Source organism: Pezoporus occidentalis, unplaced genomic scaffold (assembly GCF_034315485.1).
Source record: "Pezoporus occidentalis ecotype Australia unplaced genomic scaffold, CSIRO_AGI_Poc_V1 ctg1121, whole genome shotgun sequence".
NCBI classification, from domain to species: Eukaryota; Metazoa; Chordata; class Aves; order Psittaciformes; family Psittacidae; genus Pezoporus; species Pezoporus occidentalis.
The window spans coordinates 1-17,168 of record NW_026912909.1 but is presented as its reverse complement, the minus strand read 5'-3'; the positions used below and the strand labels follow the sequence as shown (position 1 = coordinate 17,168).

Genomic DNA, 17,168 nt, shown 5'->3' with positions numbered 1-17,168 from the left:
CTTGGTGAACTTGCGCACGGCGGTGAGCACCCATAGCCACCCCATAGAGCCCCATATCCACCCCATAGCACCCCATAGCGCCCCATAAGTGCCATACCCTCTGTAGGAAGACGTCCCTCTTGGTGAACTTGCGCACGGCGGTGAGCACCCATAGCCACCCCATAGAGCCCCATATCCACCCCATAGCACCCCATAGCGCCCCATAAGTGCCATACCCGCTGCAGGAAGACGTCCCTCTTGGTGAACTTGCGCACGGCGGTGAGCACCCATAGCCACCCCATAGAGCCCCATATCCACCCCACAGCCACTCCATCACCCCATAGCACCCCATAGCTGCCCCATAGTGCCCCATAGCGCCCCATAGCTGCGTACCCTCTGGAGGAAGACGTCCCTCTTGGTGAACTTGCGCACGGCGGTGAGCACCCATAGCCACCCCATAGAGCCCCATATCCACCCCATAGACACTCCATCACCCCATAGCCGCCCCACAGCGCCCCATAGCGCCCCATACCCTCTGTAGGAAGACGTCCCTCTTGGTGAACTTGCGCACGGCGGTGAGCACCCATAGCCACCCCATAGAGCCCCATATCCACCCCATAGCGCCCCATAGCGCCCCATACCCGCTGCAGGAAGACGTCCCTCTTGGTGAACTTGCGCACGGCGGTGAGCGTGTCCTGCACGATGCCCATGACGGGCCGGTTGGCCTGCGGGGTCACGATCATGCGCGGCACCATGGCGAGCTCCTGGATCTCCGCCCGCGTCTCCAGCGACTGCGGCAGGTGCAGGTTCATCTCGTCGCCGTCAAAGTCCGCGTTGTACGGGGTCGTCACGCTGCAAATGGGGGGGAATGAAGGGGGGTGTGGGGCTGGGGATGTGGGGCACGGGGTGTGGGGTATGGGGGTATGGGGCTGGGGATGTGGGGCTGGGGATGTGGGGTACAGGGTGTGGGGCAGGGGGTGTGGGGCTGGGGATGTGGGGTACAGGGTGTGGGTCAGGGGGTGTGGGGGTGTGGATGTGGGGCAGGGGGTATGGGGCAGGGGGTGGGGATGTGGGGTAGGGGAGGTGGGGCAGGGGGTATGGGGCAGGGGAGGTGGGGTAGGGGGTATGGGGCTGGGGATGTGGGGCAGGGGGTATGGGGCAGGGGGTGGGGATGTGGGGTAGGGGAGGTGGGGTAGGGGGTATGGGGCAGGGGGCATGGGGCTGGGGAGGTGGGGCAGGGGATGTGGGGTACAGGGTGTGGGGCAGGGGGTATGGGGCTGGGGAGGTGGGGTAGGGGGTATGGGGCTGGGGATGTGGGGCAGGGGGTATGGGGGTAGGGATGTGGGGCAGGGGAGGTGGGGCAGGGGAGGTGGGGCTGGGGGTACGGGGCTGGGGATGTGGGGCAGGCTATGGGTAGCAGCTATGGGTGACAGCTATGGGTGACGGGTATGGGTCCCCGCTATGGGTCGCCGCTATGGGTCAGGGCTATGGGTCAGGGCTATGGGTCAGGGCTACGGGTCAGAGCTATGGGTCCCCGCTATGGGTCAGGGCTATGGGTTGCAGCTATGGGTTGCGGCTATGGGTCACTGCTATGGGTCAGGGCCATGGGTCAGGGCCATGGGTCAGAGCCATGGGTCAGGGCCATGGGTCGCGGCTATGGGTCGCCACTATGGGTCAGGGCTATGGGTCAGGGCTATGGATCAGGGTTATGGGTCAGGGCTATGGGTCAGGGCTATGGGTCAGAGCCATGGGTCAGGGCTATGGGTCAGAGCCATGGGTCAGGGTTATGGGTCAGGGCCATGGGTCAGGGCTATGGGTCCCCGCTATGGGTCAGGGCTATGGGTCAGAGCTATGGGTCAGGGCCATGGGTCGCGGCTATGGGTCCCGGCTATGGGTCCCCGCTATGGGTCCCCGCTATGGGTCGCGGCCATGGGTCGCAGCCATGGGTCAGGGCTATGGGTCGCGGCTATGGGTCGCGGCTATGGGTCAGGGCTATGGGTCACAACTAAGAGTCAGAGCTATGGGTCGCGGCTATGGGTCGCGGCTATGGGTCAGAGCTATGGGTCAGAGCTATGGGTCGCGGCTATGGGTCAGAGCTATGGGTCGCGGCTATGGGTCAGAGCTATGGGTCAGAGCTATGGGTCAGAGCTATGGGTCACGGCTGTGGGTCGCGGCCGTGGGTCACGGCTATGGGTCAGGGCTATGGGTCAGAGCTATGGGTCAGGGCTATGGGTCAGGGCTATGGGTCGCGGCCATGGGTCAGAGCCATGGGTCAGAGCTATGGGTCACGGCTATGGGTCAGGGCTATGGGTCAGAGCCATGGGTCGCGGGTATGGGTCGCGGGTATGGGTCAGGGCCATGGGTCAGGGCTATGGGTCAGGGCCATGGGTCAGGGCTATGGGTCAGGGCCATGGGTCAGGGCTATGGGTCGCGGCTATGGGTCAGAGCCATGGGTCGCGGCTATGGGTCAGAGCCATGGGTCGCGGCTATGGGTCAGAGCCATGGGTCGTGGCTATGGGTCGCCGCTATGGGTCCTGGCTATGGGTCCCACCTGAGGTTGAGGCGGAAGGTGGACCAGGGCAGGATGCGCACGCGGTGCCCCATCATGGACATCTTGTGCAGCGTCGGCTGCCGGTTGAAGATGACGATGTCCCCGTCGCACATGTGCCGCTCCACCTGCAATATGGGGGGGGGGTCAAGGGTCAGCACCCCAAAACTGGGGGGGGAGGGGAGGGGGGGACCCCAAAATGGGGGCGCACCCCCCCGAGAATGGGGCTGGCCCCAAAAAACGGCGTCTTCCAGGGCCCGAAAAGCTGGGAATTGAACCCAAAAATGGCCCCAGAGCTGGGGGGGGCCTTGGTTGGGGTCCCCTCTGTGTTGGGGTGCCCCTATTTTGGGGTGCCCCTATTTTGGGGTCCCCTCCTTTATCGGGGTGCCCCTAATTCGGGGTCCCCCCTGTATTGGGGTGCCCCTAATTCGGGGTCCCAATGTATTGGGGTGCCCCTATTTTGGGGTGCCCCTATTTTGGGGTTCCCCCCGTATTGGGGTGCCCCTATTTCGGGGTCCCGATGTATTGGGGTGCCCCTATTTTGGGGTCCCCCCCGTATTGGGGTGCCCCTAATTCGGGGTCCCGATGTATTGGGGTGCCCCTATTTTGGGGTTCCCCCCCGTATTGGGGTGCCCCTATTTCGGGGTCCCCCCTGTATTGGGGTGCCCCTATTTCGGGGTGCCCCTATTTCGGGGTACCCCCTGTATTGGGGTCCCCCTGTATCGGGGTGCCTCTATTTCAGGGTCCCCCCTGTATTGGGGTGCCCCTATTTCGGGGTCCCCCCCGTATTGGGGTGCCCCTAATTCGGGGTCCCGATGTATTGGGGTGCCCCTATTTTGGGGTTCCCCCCCCGTATTGGGGTGCCCCTATTTCGGGGTCCCCCCTGTATCAGGGTCCTCCTAATTTGGGGTCCCCCCTGTATTGGGGTGCCCCTATTTTGGGGTCCCCTCTTTTGGGATCCCCCCTGTATCGGGGTGCCCCTATTTTGGGATCCCCCCTGTATTGGGATCCCCCCTGTATTGGGGTGCCCCTATTTTGGGGTCCCCATGCATTGGGATGCCCCTAGTTTGGGGTCCCCCCCTGTATTGGGGTGCCCCTATTTTGGGGTCCCCTCTTTTGGGGTCCCCCCTGTATCGGGGTGCCCCTATTTAGGGATCCCCCCTGTATTCGGGTCCCCCCTGTATTGGGGTGCCCCTAATTCGGGGTCCCCCCTGTATTGGGGTCTCCCGTATCGGGGTGCCCCTATTTCAGGGTCCCCCCCTGTATTGGGGTCTCCTGTATCGGGGTGCCCCTATTTCAGGGTCCCCCCTGTATTGGGGTGCCCCTGTATCGGGGTGCCTCTATTTCAGGTTCCCCCCTGTATTGGGGTGCCCCTACTTTGGGGTCCCCCCCCCGTATTGGGGTCCCCCCAATTCGGGGTCCCCATGTGTTGGGGTGCCCCTATTTTGGGGTCCCCCCCATATCGGGGTGCCCCTATTTCGGGGTCCCCCCTGCATTGGGGTCCCCCTGTATCGGTGTGCCCTGTTTTGGGGTCCCCCTGTATGGGGGTGCCCCTATTTCGGGGTCCCCCGTTTTGAGGTCCCCCTATATTGGGGTCCCCCCCGTTTTGGAGTCCCCCTGTATCAGGGTCCCCCCAGTCTCGGGGTCCCCTCTGCATTGGGGTCCCCCTGTATCAGGGTGCCCCCATTATGGATTCCCCCCTGTTTTGGGGTCTCCCTGTATTGGGGTTCCCCCTACATTGGGGTACCACCATATTGGAGTGCCCCATTCTGGGGTCCCCCCTGTTTTGGGGTCCCCCTGTACTGGGATGTGCCATTTCAGGGTCCCACTGTATTGGGGTGCCCCATCTTGGGGTTCCTCCTTTATTGGGGTCTCCCTTGTTTTGGGGTGCCCCCTTTTAGGGTCCCCTGTATTGGGGTCTCCCCGGTTTTAGGGTGTCCCCCCCGCATTGAGGTGCCCCATTTTAGGGTCCCCCTGTTTTGGGCTGCCCCGTTTTAGGGTCCCCGTGTATTGGGGTCCCCCCGGTTTTAGGGTGCCCCATTTTAGGGTCCCCGTTTTGGGGTCCCCCCTGTATTGGGGTCCCCCTATATTGAGGTCCCGCCTGGTTTGGGGTGCCCCATTTTAGGGTCACCCTGTTTTGGGCTGCCCCGTTTTAGGGTCCCCGTGTATTGGGGTCCCCCCGGTTTTAGGGTGCCCCATTTTAGGGTCCCCGTTTTGGGGTCCCCCCTGTATTGGGGTCCCCCTATATTGAGGTCCCGCCTGGTTTGGGGTGCCCCATTTTAGGGTCACCCTGTTTTATGGTGCCCCCCCTCTATTGGGGTCCCCCCTCTATTGGGGTCACCCTGTACTGAGGTCCCCCCTGCATTGAGGTGCCCCATTTTAGGGTCCCCTGGTATTGGGGTCCCCCTGGTATTGGGGTCCCCTGTATTGAGGTTCCCCTGTTTCGGGGTCCCCCCTGGGTTGGGGTGCCTCATTTTAGGGTCCCTGTGTATTGGGGTCCCCCCGGTTTTAGGGTCCCCCCCTGTATCGGGGTGCCCCATTTTAGGGTCCCCATGTATTGGGGTGCCCCATTTTGGGGTCCCCATGTATTGGGGTCCCCATGTATTGGGGTCCCCATGTATTAGGGTGCCCCATATTAGGGTCCCCCTGTATTGGGGTCCCCCCCCGTTTTGGGGTCCCCCGTATCGGGGTGCCCCTATTTCGGGGTCCCCCCTACATTGGGGTCCCCCTGTATCAGGGTGCCCCTAATTCAGGGTCCCCCTGCATTGGGGTCCCCCTGTATAGGGGTGCCCCCTTTTAGGACCCCCCTGTATTGGGGTCCCCCCAGTTTTAGGGTCCCTCTGTATTGGGGTGCCCCATTTTAGGGTGTACCCCATTTTAGGGACCCCCTGTATTGGGGTCCCCCCTGCACTGAGGTGCCCCATTTTAGGGTCCCCCTGTATTGGGGTCCCCCCTGCATTGAGGTGCCCCATTTTAGGGTCCCCTGGTATTGGGGTCCCCCTGTTTTATGGTTCCCCCCGTATTGGGGTCCCCCCTGCATTGAGAACCCTCTATTTTGGGGTCCCCCCCATATTGAGATCCCCCTGGTTTGGGGTGCCCCATTTTGGGGTGTCCCCCCCCGTTTTGGGGTCCCCCCCCGTTTTGGGGTCCCCCCCATATTGAGGACCCCCTATATTGGGGTGCCCCATTTTAGGGTCCCCTGGCATTGGGGTCCCCCGTTTTATGGCCCCCCCCATATTGGGGTCCCCCCTGCATTGAGGACCCTCTATTTTGGGGTCCCCCATGTATTGAGATCCCCTTGTTTTGGGGTTCCCCCCCCGTTTTAAGGTCCCCCCCCATATTGAGATCCCCCTGGTTTGGGGTGCCCCATTTTGGGGCCCCCCCCGTGTTTTGGGGTCCGTCCACCCCCCATTTTCGGGTCCCCCATGTATTGAGATCCCCCTGTATTGGGGTGCTCCATTTTGGGGTTCCCCCCCGTTTTGGGGTTCCCCCCCGTTTTGGGGTTCCCCCCCGTTTTGGGGTCCCCTCCATATTGAGGTCCCCCCTGATTTGGGGTGCCCCATTTTTGGGTTCCCCCCATTTTGGGGTCCCCCCCGTTTTGGGGTGTACCCCCCAGTTTTGAGGTCCGTCCCCCCCCGTTTTGGGCCCCCTCCATATTGAGATCCCCCTGTATTGGGATGCCCCATTTTGGGGTCCCCCCCGTTTTGGCGTGTACCCCCCCGTTTTGGGGTGTACCCCCCCGTTTTGAGGACCCCCTGTATTGGGGTGCCCCATTTTGGGGTGCCCCATTTTGGGGTGCCCCTGTTTTATGGTTCCCCCTGTATTGGGGTCCCCCCTGCATTGAGGACCCTCTATTTTGGGGTCCCCCCCATGTATTGAGATCTCCTTGTTTTGGGGTCCCCCATGTATTGAGATCCCCTTGTTTTGGGGTCCCCCCCATGTATTGAGATGCCCTTGTTTTGGGGTCCCCCATGTATTGAGATCCCCTTGTTTTGGGGTCCCCCCCATGTATTGAGATCCCCTTGTTTTGGGGTCCCCCCCATGTATTGAGATCCCCTTGTTTTGGGGTCCCGCATGTATTGAGATCCCCGTGGTTTGGGGTCCCCCCCATGTACTGAGATCCCCTTGTTTTGGGGTCCCCCATGTATTGAGATGCCCTTGTTTTGGGGTCCCCCATGTATTGAGATCCCCTTGTTTTGGGGTCCCCCATGTACTGAGATCCCCTTGTTTTGGGGTCCCCCCCATGTACTGAGATCCCCTTGTTTTGGGGTCCCCCATGTACTGAGATCCCCTTGTTTTGGGGTCCCCCCCATGTACTGAGATCCCCTTGTTTTGGGGTCCCCCCCATGTATTGAGATCCCCTTGTTTTGGGGTCCCCCCCATGTATTGAGATCCCCGTGGTTTGGGGTGTCCCCCCCCGTTTTGGGGTACCTTGTATCCTGTCTGCAGGTGCAGGTCGCTGGGCTTGGGGTGGAAGCGGAGGTCGATGCGGTCCCCGTTGTCCCTGATGATGTACTTGGCGCCCGGGTACTGGCTGTTCCCGCGACGAACCAGCTCCTGCAGCCTGCGGAGCCCGCGCTCGCACCACAAAGCACAACAAAAACAACCCCAAAACACCCCAAAAACAACCCCAAAACAACCAAAAAACAACCCCCAAAGCAACCCAAAAAACAACCCCCAAAACACCCCCAAAAAACAACCCCCAAAACAACCAAAAAACACCCAAAAAACACCCCCAAAACACCCAAAAAACACCCCCAAAACACAAAAAAAAATCCCAAAACAACCCAAAAAACAACCCCAAAAACACACCAAAAAAAAAACAAAACAACCCAAAAAACAACCCCCCAAAACACCGCCAAAACAACCCAAAAAACAACCCCCAAAACACCCCCAAAACAACAAAAAAAACCCCCAAAACACCCAAAAAACACCCCCAAAACATAGCAAAAACACCCCCAAAACACAAAAAACACCCCAAAAACACCCAAAAACCCCCAAAACATCCCCCAAAACAACCCAAAACACCCCAAAACAGCCCCAAAACAGCGAAAACCACCCCAAAACAGCCAAGAACAGCCAAAAAACAGCCAAAACCACCCCACAACCAGCCAAAACCACCCCAAAACCAAGCTAAAACCAGCCAAAAACACCCCCAAAACACCCAAAACCCGACAAAAACAGCCAAAAACACCCCCAAAACACGCCAAAAAAAACGAAAACAGCCCAAAACCAGAAAAAAAACACCCGAAAAACAACTCCAAAACAACCCAAAACCAACCAAAACCAGCCCCCAAACAGCCAGAAAACAGCCAAAACACCCCAAAACAAACCCGGAACAGCCAAAACCAGCCAAAAATGCCCCAAAACCAGCCAAAACCACCCCCAAAACAGCCAAAACCAGCCCCCAAAAATGCAAAAAACTAGCCAAACACACCCCCAAAACACCCCAAAACCAACCGAAAACACCCAAGAAACAACCCAAAACACCCCCAAAACAACCCAAAACAGCCCCAAAACAGCCAAAAAAACCAAGAAACAGCACAAAAAACCCCAAAACCACCCCAAAACAACCCAAACCAGCCAAAACCAACGCAAAAAAACAAAACCAGCCCCAAAACAGCCAAAACCGGCATCAAAAACAGCCAAAACCACCCCAAAGCACAGGCAAAAACAACCCAAAACCACCCCAAAACACCCAAAAACCAGCCAAAACCACCCCAAAACCAGCAGAAACCAGCCAAAACCAACACAAAACCAGCCAAAAACACCGCAAAACCAGCCAAAACCAGCCAAAAACACCCCCAAAACACACAAAAATCAAAACCAACCCAAAACCAGCCAAAACACCCCCCAAAACAGCCAAAATCACCCCAAAACAGCCAAAAACCACCCCAAAACCAGCTAGAAACACGCCAAAACCGCCAAAAACACCCCCTAAACAGCCAGAAACACCCAAAACCCAAAACACCCCAAAACATCCAGAAACACCCAAAACCACACCAAAAACCAACCCCAAACACCCCAACAGTCGTGAAACCAACCCCAAACCAGCCCCAAAACCGCCAAAAACACCCCCTAAACAGACAGAAACACCTCAAGCCAACTCAAAACACCCCAAAACAGCCAGAAACACCCAAAACCACGCCAAAAACCAACCCCAAACACCCCAAAACAGCCAAAACCAGCTCCAAAACAGCCAAAAACAGCCCCGAAACCAACCCAAAACACTCCAAAAACACCCCAAAACACCCCAAACTCCAAAACACCCCCAAAACATCCCAAAACCATCCAAAATTACCCCCAAATTACCCTAAAACCACTCCAAAACCACGCTAAACCCCCCCAAACACCCAGCAATACACCAAAACCACCCCAAACACCTCAAACACCCCAAAACCTGCTCCAGACACCGTAAACCAGCCCCAAATCCCCCCTGTTCCCAACCCATCCATGTCAAAGGGGTGACGGCCTTGGCTAAGGTCACGCTGACAGCAATGGTGGGGGATCACCTCCGCCATAACCCCCCAAAACCACCCTAAATCACTCCAAAACCACCATAACTCACCCCAAAACCACCCTAAATCATCCAAAAAACACCCTAAATCACTCCAAAACCACCATAACTCACCCCAAAAACACCCTAAATCATCCAAAACCCACCCTAAATCAACCCAAACCCCCCAAATCATCCAAAAACCACCCTAAATCACCCTAAAACACCCTAAATCATCTGAAAACCACTCTAAATCACCCCAAAACCAGACTAAATCACTCCAAAACCACCCCAAAACTACTCTAAATCATCCAAAAACCACCCTGAATCACCCCAAAACCACCCTGAATCACCTCCAAAACACCCTGATTCACCCCAAAACCACACTAACTCAGCCCAAACCCCTCTAAATCACCCCAAAACACCCTAAATCACCCCAAAACCACCCTAAATCACCCCCAAAACACACTGAATCACCCCAAAACCACACTAAATCTCCCCAAAACCACCCTAAAGCGTCCGAAAAACACCCTAAATCACCCCAAAACCACCCTAAATCACCTGTAAACCACCCTAACTCACCCCCAAAACCCCTAAATCACCCCAAAGCCACCCTAAACCACCCCAAAACCACCCTCAATCACCCCAAACCCCACCCTGAAAGGGGTGACGATCTCAATGAAGGTCAAGTTGGCGGCGATGGAATGGATCTACCTCATCCACAACCCATCCTAACACCCCAAATCACCTCAAATCACCCCAAAACCACCCTAAATCACCTCAAATCACGCCAAAACCACCCTAAATCACCCCAAATCACCCTCAATCACCCCAAACCCCAACCTGTCACTGTTGAAGGGGATGATGATCTCAATGAAGGTCAAGTTGGCGGCGATGGAATGGATCTACCTCATCCGTAACCCACCATAACACCCCAAATCACCCCAAAACCACCCTAAATCACCCTAAATCACCCCCAAACCACCCTCAATCACCCCAAACCCCAACCTGTCAATGTTGAAGGGGGTGACGATCTCAATGAAGCTCAAGTTGGCGGCGACGGAATGGATCTACCTCATCCACAACCCATCCTAACACCCCAAATCACCCCAAAACCACCCTAAATCACCTCAAAATCACCCCCAAAACACCCTAAATCACCTCAAATCACGCCGAAACCACCCCAAAATGACCCCAAACCCCAACCTGTCAATGTTGAAGGGGGTGACGATCTCAATGAAGGTCAAGTCGGCGGCGATGGAATGGATCTACCTCATCCACAACCCATCCTAACACCCCAAATCACCCCAAAACCACCCTAAATCACCTCAAAATCACCCCCAAAACACCCTAAATCACCCCCAAAACACCCTGAATCACCCCAACTGTTGATGTTGAAGGGGATGACGATCTCAATGAAGGTCAAGTTGGCAGCGACGGAATGGATCTACCTCATCCGTAACGCATCATAACACCCCAAATCACCCCAAAACACCCCAAAACACCCCAAAAAGACCCCGAACCCCAACCTGTCGATGTTGAAGGGGATGACGATCTCAACGAAGGTCAAGTTGGCGGCGACTGAATGGATCTACCTCATCCATAACCCACCATAACACCCCAAATAACCCCCAAACCACCCTAAATCACCCCCAAAACACCCCAAATCACCCCCAAAACACCCCAAACTGACCCCAAACCCCAACCTGTCAATGTTGAAGGGGGTGACGATCTCAATGAAGGTCAAGTTGGCGGCGACGGAATGGATCTACCTCTTCCGTAACCCACCACAACACCCCAAATCACCCCCAAAGCACCCCAAAAAGACGCCGAATCACCCCCAAACCACCCCAAACAGACCCCAAGCCCCAACCTGTCAATGTTGAAGGGGGTGACGATCTCAACGAAGCTCAAGTTGGCGGCGACGGAATGGATCTACCTCATCCGTAACACATCATAACACCCCAAATCACCCCCAAAACACCCCAAAACCACCCCAAAAAGACCCCAATCCCCAACCTGTCGATGTTGAAGGGGGTGACGACCCCAATGAAGGTCATGTTGGCGGCGACGGAATGGATCTACCTCTTCCGTAACCCACCACAACACCCCAAATCACCCCCAAAACACCCCAAAAAGACCCCGAACCCCAACCTGTCGATGTTGAAGGGGGTGACGATCTCGGCGAAGGTCATGTTGGCGGCGATGGAGCGGGGCACCCCCACTTGGTCGATGGCCAGGTTGGGGTCGGGGGTGATGACCGTGCGGGCGCTGAAGTCCACGCGCTTGCCCATGAGGTTGCCCCGCACGCGGCCCTCCTTGCCCTTCAGCCGCTGCTTCAGGGACTTGAGGGGACGGCCCGACTTCTGCATGGCCTGGGGGGGGAGAAATGGGGGTTATGGGGGGGAATGGGGGTTATGGAGGGGGAAATGGGGGTTATGGGGGGGAAATGGGGGTTATGGAGGGGGAAATGGGGGTTATGGGGGGGAAATGAGGGTTATAAGGGGAGAAATGGGGGTTACGGAGGGGGAAATGGGGGTTATGGAGGGGGGAAATGGGGGTTATGGGGGGGAAATGGGGGTTATTGGGGGGAAATGGGGGTTATGGGGGGAGAAATGGGTGTTATAAGGGGAGATGGGGGTTATGGGGGGAGAAATGGGTGTTATAAGGGGAGAAATGGGGGTTATGGGGGGGAAATGGGGGTTATGGAGGGGGAAATGGGGGTTATGGGGGGGAAATGGGGGTTATGGAGGGGGAAATGGGGGTTATGGGGGGGAAATGGGGGTTATGGGGGGGAAATGGGGGTTATGGGGGGGAAATGGGGGTTATGGAGGGGGAAATGGGGGTTATGGAGGGAATGGGGATTATAGGGGGAGAAATGGGGGTTATGGGGGGAGAAATGGGGATTATGGGGGGAATGGGGGAAAAATAGGTTCGGGGGAAATGGGGGTTATAGGGAGAAAATGGGGGTTATAGGGAGAAAATGGGGGTTATGGGGGGGAGAAATGGAGGTTATGGGGGTTACAGGGGGAAAAATAGGTTCCGGGGGGGGAAATGGGGGTTATAAGGGGAGAAATGGGGGTTATGGGGGGGAAATGGGGTTATGGGGGGGAAATGGGGGTTATAGGGGGAGAAATGGGGGGGAAATGGGGCTTATAGGGGGAGAAATGGGGGTTAGAGGGGAGAAATAGGGGTTATTGGGGGAAAATGGGGGTAATGGGGGGGAAATGGGGGTTAGAGGAGGGGAAATGGGGTTTAGAGGGGGAAATTGTGGTTAGAGGGGGAGAAATGGGGGGGAATGGGGGTTATGGGGGGGAATGGGGGTTATGGGGGAAAATGGGGGTTATGGGGGAGAAACGGGGGTTCAGGGAGCCTGATACCCCAAAACCACCCTGGGATCAGGCACTGGGGGAGGGATTCAATGGACCATCAACGGGGCCATCAATCAACTCCCTGCCCAGCCTGGCCCCCATGGGTCTCCTCCTGTTCCCTTGTGCTGCCTCCCAGTGCCATGGCTGCCCCTCCAGCACCCATGGGTGCCCCCCTGACCCCTTTATCTCCCCCTAGCCCCACAGACCTGGGGCTGTTCAGCACCAAGACCCTGGTGCAGGTCCCATCTCTGTCACCCATCACCCACCTCCATCACCCATAACCCATCTCCATCACCCATCTCCATCTCCATAACCCACCTCCATCACCCATCACCCATCTCCCATCTCCGTCACCCATCACCCATCTCCGTCACCCATCACCCATCTTCGTCACCCATCTCCATCACCCATCTCCGTCACCCATCACCCATCTTCGTCACCCATCTCCATCACCAACCACCCACCTCCATCTCCGTCACCCATCACCCATCTCCATCACCATCACCCATCTCCATCTCCATCTCCATCTCCATCTCCATCTCCATCTCCATCTCCATCTCCATCTCCATCTCCATCCCCCATCCCCATCACCCACCACCCATCTCCATCTCCAATCTCCATCTCCAATCTCCATCTCCAATCTCCATCTCCAATCTCCATCTCCAATCTCCATCTCCAATCTCCATCTCCAATCTCCATCTCCAATCTCCATCTCCAATCTCCATCTCCAATCTCCATCTCCAATCTCCATCTCCAATCTCCATCTCCAATCTCCATCTCCAATCTCCATCTCCGTCACCCATCTCCGTCACCCATCTCCGTCACCCATCTCCGTCACCCATCTCCGTCACCCATCTCCGTCACCCATCTCCGTCACCCATCTCCGTCACCCATCTCCGTCACCCATCTCCGTCACCCATCTCTACCTCCGTCACCCACCACCCATCTCCATCACCCATCTCCATAACCCATGCCCCATGCCCCATCTCCACCCCCGTCCCCCCCGGCTCACCCGGGGCAGGCCGGGCAGCTCGTTGTCCACCATGGTGGCCACGTGGAACTGGAGCAGTTTGACGTCCTCGGCGATGACGTGCGCGGCCGCCCCGTTCTGCTCGTTGCGCCGCAGTTGGTTGTTGATCTTCACGATGTCGGCCAGCTTGTGGGTCAGGTCGTCCTATGGGGGGGGGGGGGGGGGGGGGGAAGGGTCAGTGGGGGCCCCCATTGACTTTGGGGACCCCAAGAATCAATGTAGGGGAGGCCAAGGGCAATGTGGGGACACCAGAGTCAATGGGGGGGCACCAAAGTCAATGGGGGGGGGGCACCAAAGTCAACGTGGAGGATCCCAAAGTCAACGGGGGGGGGGTACCAAAGTCAATGGGAGACCCAAAGCCAATGAGGGGGGCACCAAAATCAACGGGGGGGCACCAAAGTCAATGAAGGAACATATAGTCAATGGGGGGACACCAGAGACAATGGGGGGGCACCTAAGTCAATGGGGGGGGCACCAAAGTCAACATGGAGGATCCCAAAGTCAATGGGTGGGGCACCAAAGTCAACAGGGGGGGGCACCAAAGTCAAAAGGGGGGGGCACCAAAGTCAATGTGGAGGGCCACAAAGTCAATGGGGGGGCACCAAAATCAATGGGGGGGACACCAAAGTCAATGGGGGGGCACCAAAGTCAATGAAGGGACATATAGTCAATGGGGGGACACCAAAGTCAATGAGGGGGCACCAAAGTCAATGGTGGGGGCACCAAAGTCGACGGGGGGACACCAAAGTCAACGGGGGGGGCACCAAAATCAATGGGGGGGCACCAAAGTCAATGGGGGGGGCACCAAAGTCAATGGGGGAGCACCAAAGTCAATGACGTGACCCAATACCATCTGTGACCCCCTAAAGACATCTATGACCCCCTAAAGCCCTCTATGACCCCCCTAAGGGCATCTATAACCCCCCTAAGGGCATCTATAACCCCCCTAAAGCCCTCTGTGACCACTTAGAGGTGTCCATCACCCCCCCTGAAGGTATCTATGACCCCCCCAAAGCTATCTATGACCCTCCGAAAACAACCTATGATGAACCTAAAGGTGTTTATGACCCCCCTAAATCAATCTATGACCCCCAAAGGTATCTATGACCCCCCTAAGGCCACCTGTGACCCACTTATAGGTATTTATCACTCCCCTAAAGGTGTCTATGACCCCCTAAAGACATCGATGACCCCCCTAAAGCTCTCTATGACACCCTTAAAGGTGTCTATCACTCCCCCTAAAGGTATCTCTGACCCCCCTAAAGCCATCTCTGACCCCACTAAAGGTATCTCTGACCCCCTTAAAGGTATCTATGACACCTGTAAAGATGTCTATCACTCCCCCAAAGGTATCTCTGACCCCCTAAAGCCCTCTATGCCCCCCCTAAAGCCATGTCTGACCCCCTAAAGCCCTCTATGCCCCCCCTAAAGCCATCTCTGACCCCCAAAAGGTATCTCTGATCCCCTAAAGGCATCTATGACTCCCCTAAAGGCATCTGTGACCCACTAAAGGCATCTATGACCCCCCTAAAGCCATCTGTGACCCCCCAAAGGTATCTATGACCCCCTTAAAGCTATCTATGACCCCCTAAAGGTATCTATGCTCCCCCAAAGCCATCTCTGACCCCCCTAAAGGTATCTCTGACCCCCAAAAGGTAACTATGACTCCCCTAAAGGCATCTGTGACCCCCTAAAGGTATCTATGACCCCCCTAAAGGTACCGATGACCCCCCAAAGCTATCTCTGACCCCCTTAAAGGTATCTATGACACCCATGAACGTGTCTATCACTCCCCCAAAGGTATCTCTGACCCACCCAAAGCCATCTCTGACCCCCTTAAAGGTACCTATGCCCCCCCTAAAGCCATCTCTGACCCCCCTAAAGGTATCTCTGACCCCCTAAAGGCATCCATGAACCCCCTAAAGGCATCCATGACCCCCCTAAAGGTATCTCTGACCCCCCTAAAGCCATCTCTGACCCCCCTAAAGGTATCTATGACCCCCCTAAAGGTATCTATGCCCCCTCTAAAGGTATCTATGCCCCCCCTAAAGCCATCTCTGACCCCCCTAAAGGCATCCATGACCCCCTAAAGCCACCTCTGACCCCTCTAAAGCCATCTCTGACCCCCTTAAAGGTATCTCTGATCCCCTAAAGCCATCTCTGACCCCCCTAAAACCATCCCTGACGCCCCCAAAGCCACCCGTGACCCCCCCCCACCGTGTGCTGACCTGGTTGCGCGCCGAGCCCTGCATGACGACGGCGGGGCGTACAGCGAGGGGGGGCATGGGCAGGACGGCGCCCAGGGAACCCCAAAACCCCTTCAGGACCCCCCTAAAGCCAACTATGACCCCCCCTAAAGCTCTCTATGACACCCTTAAAGTGTCTATCACTCCCCCTAAAGGTATCTATGACCCCCTAAAGCCCTCTATGACCCCCCTAAAGGTATCTCTGACCCCCCTAAAGCTATCTATGAGCCCCCAAAGGTATCTATGACCCCCTAAAGGTATCTCTGATCCCCTAAAGGCATCTATGACTCGCCTAAAGGCATCTGTGACCCCCCTAAAGGCATCTGTGACCCCCCAAAAGGTATCTATGACCCCCTAAAGCCCTCTGTGATCCCCCTAAAGGTATCTCTGACCCCCTAAAGCTATCTATGACCCCCCTAAAGCCATCTCTGACCCCCCTAAAGGCATCCATGACCCCCTAAAGCCACCTCTGACCCCTCTAAAGCCATCTCTGACCCCCTTAAAGGTATCTATGCCCCCCCTAAAGCTATCTCTGACCCCCCTAAAACCATCTCTGACCCCCCTAAAGGCATCCATGACCCCCCTAAAGGCATCCATGACCCCCCTAAAGGTATCCATGACCCCCCTAAAGGTATCTATGCCCCCTCTAAAGGTATCTATGCCCCCCCTAAAGCCATCTCTGACCCCCTTAAAGGTATCTATGCCCCCCTAAAGCCATCTATGACCCCCCTAAAGCCATCTCTGACCCCCTAAAGCCATCTCTGACCCCCCTAAAGCCATCTCTGACCCCCCTAAAGCCATCTCTGACCCCCCTAAAGGTATCTATGACCCCCCTAAAGGTATCTATGACCCCCCTAAAGGTATCTATGCACCCCCTAAAGCCATCAATGACCCCCCTAAAGCCACCCATGACCCCCCCCCACCGTGTGCTGACCTGGTTGCGCGCCGAGCCCTGCATGACGACGGCGGGGCGCACGGCGAGGGGCGGCACGGGCAGGACGGTGCAGACCATCCACTCGGGGCGGGCGAACTTGGGGTCCATGCCCAGGACGAAGCATTCGTCGTCGGAGATGCGTTTGAAGACCTCGTGCACGCGCTCGGGGCTGAGCAGGATCTTCTTCTCCTGCGAGTCCTCGTTCACGTGCTTCCACTCGGCGTAGAGCTCCAGCCCCGAGCGGCGGATGCGGGGTTGGTAGCGGCCGCAGCCACCGTGGCCCTGGGTGGTGGGGGGAAAGGAAGGGAATGGGGGGTTAAATGGGGTAAAGAGGGGGTAAATGGGGGTTAAATGGGGTAAATAGGGGGTTAAATGGGGTAAATAGGGGGTTAAATGGGGTAAATGGGGGTTAAATGGGGTGAATGGGGGGTTAAATGGGGTAAATGGGGGTTAAATGGGGTAAATAGGGGGTTAAATGGGGTAAATAGGGGGTTAAATGGGGTAAATAGGGGGTAAATGGGGGTTAAATGGGGTAAATAGGGGGTTAAATGGGGTAAATAGGGG

At 56.7% G+C, this 17,168-nt stretch overlaps 1 protein-coding gene across 1 annotated transcript; it reads right to left on the bottom strand.

Annotated features, from left to right (window-relative positions):
• Positions 1 to 613: 613 nt before the first annotated feature.
• On the bottom strand, positions 614 to 16,898 carry LOC134171569 (DNA-directed RNA polymerase II subunit RPB1-like; the record flags this gene model as incomplete). Its single annotated transcript, XM_062633933.1, has 6 exons — positions 614 to 831; positions 2,531 to 2,655; positions 6,959 to 7,091; positions 11,178 to 11,398; positions 13,407 to 13,568; positions 16,605 to 16,898. Coding segments are annotated over 6 exons (1,153 nt in total), but the record flags the coding sequence as incomplete, so codon positions are not given.
• Positions 16,899 to 17,168: the final 270 nt, after the last annotated feature.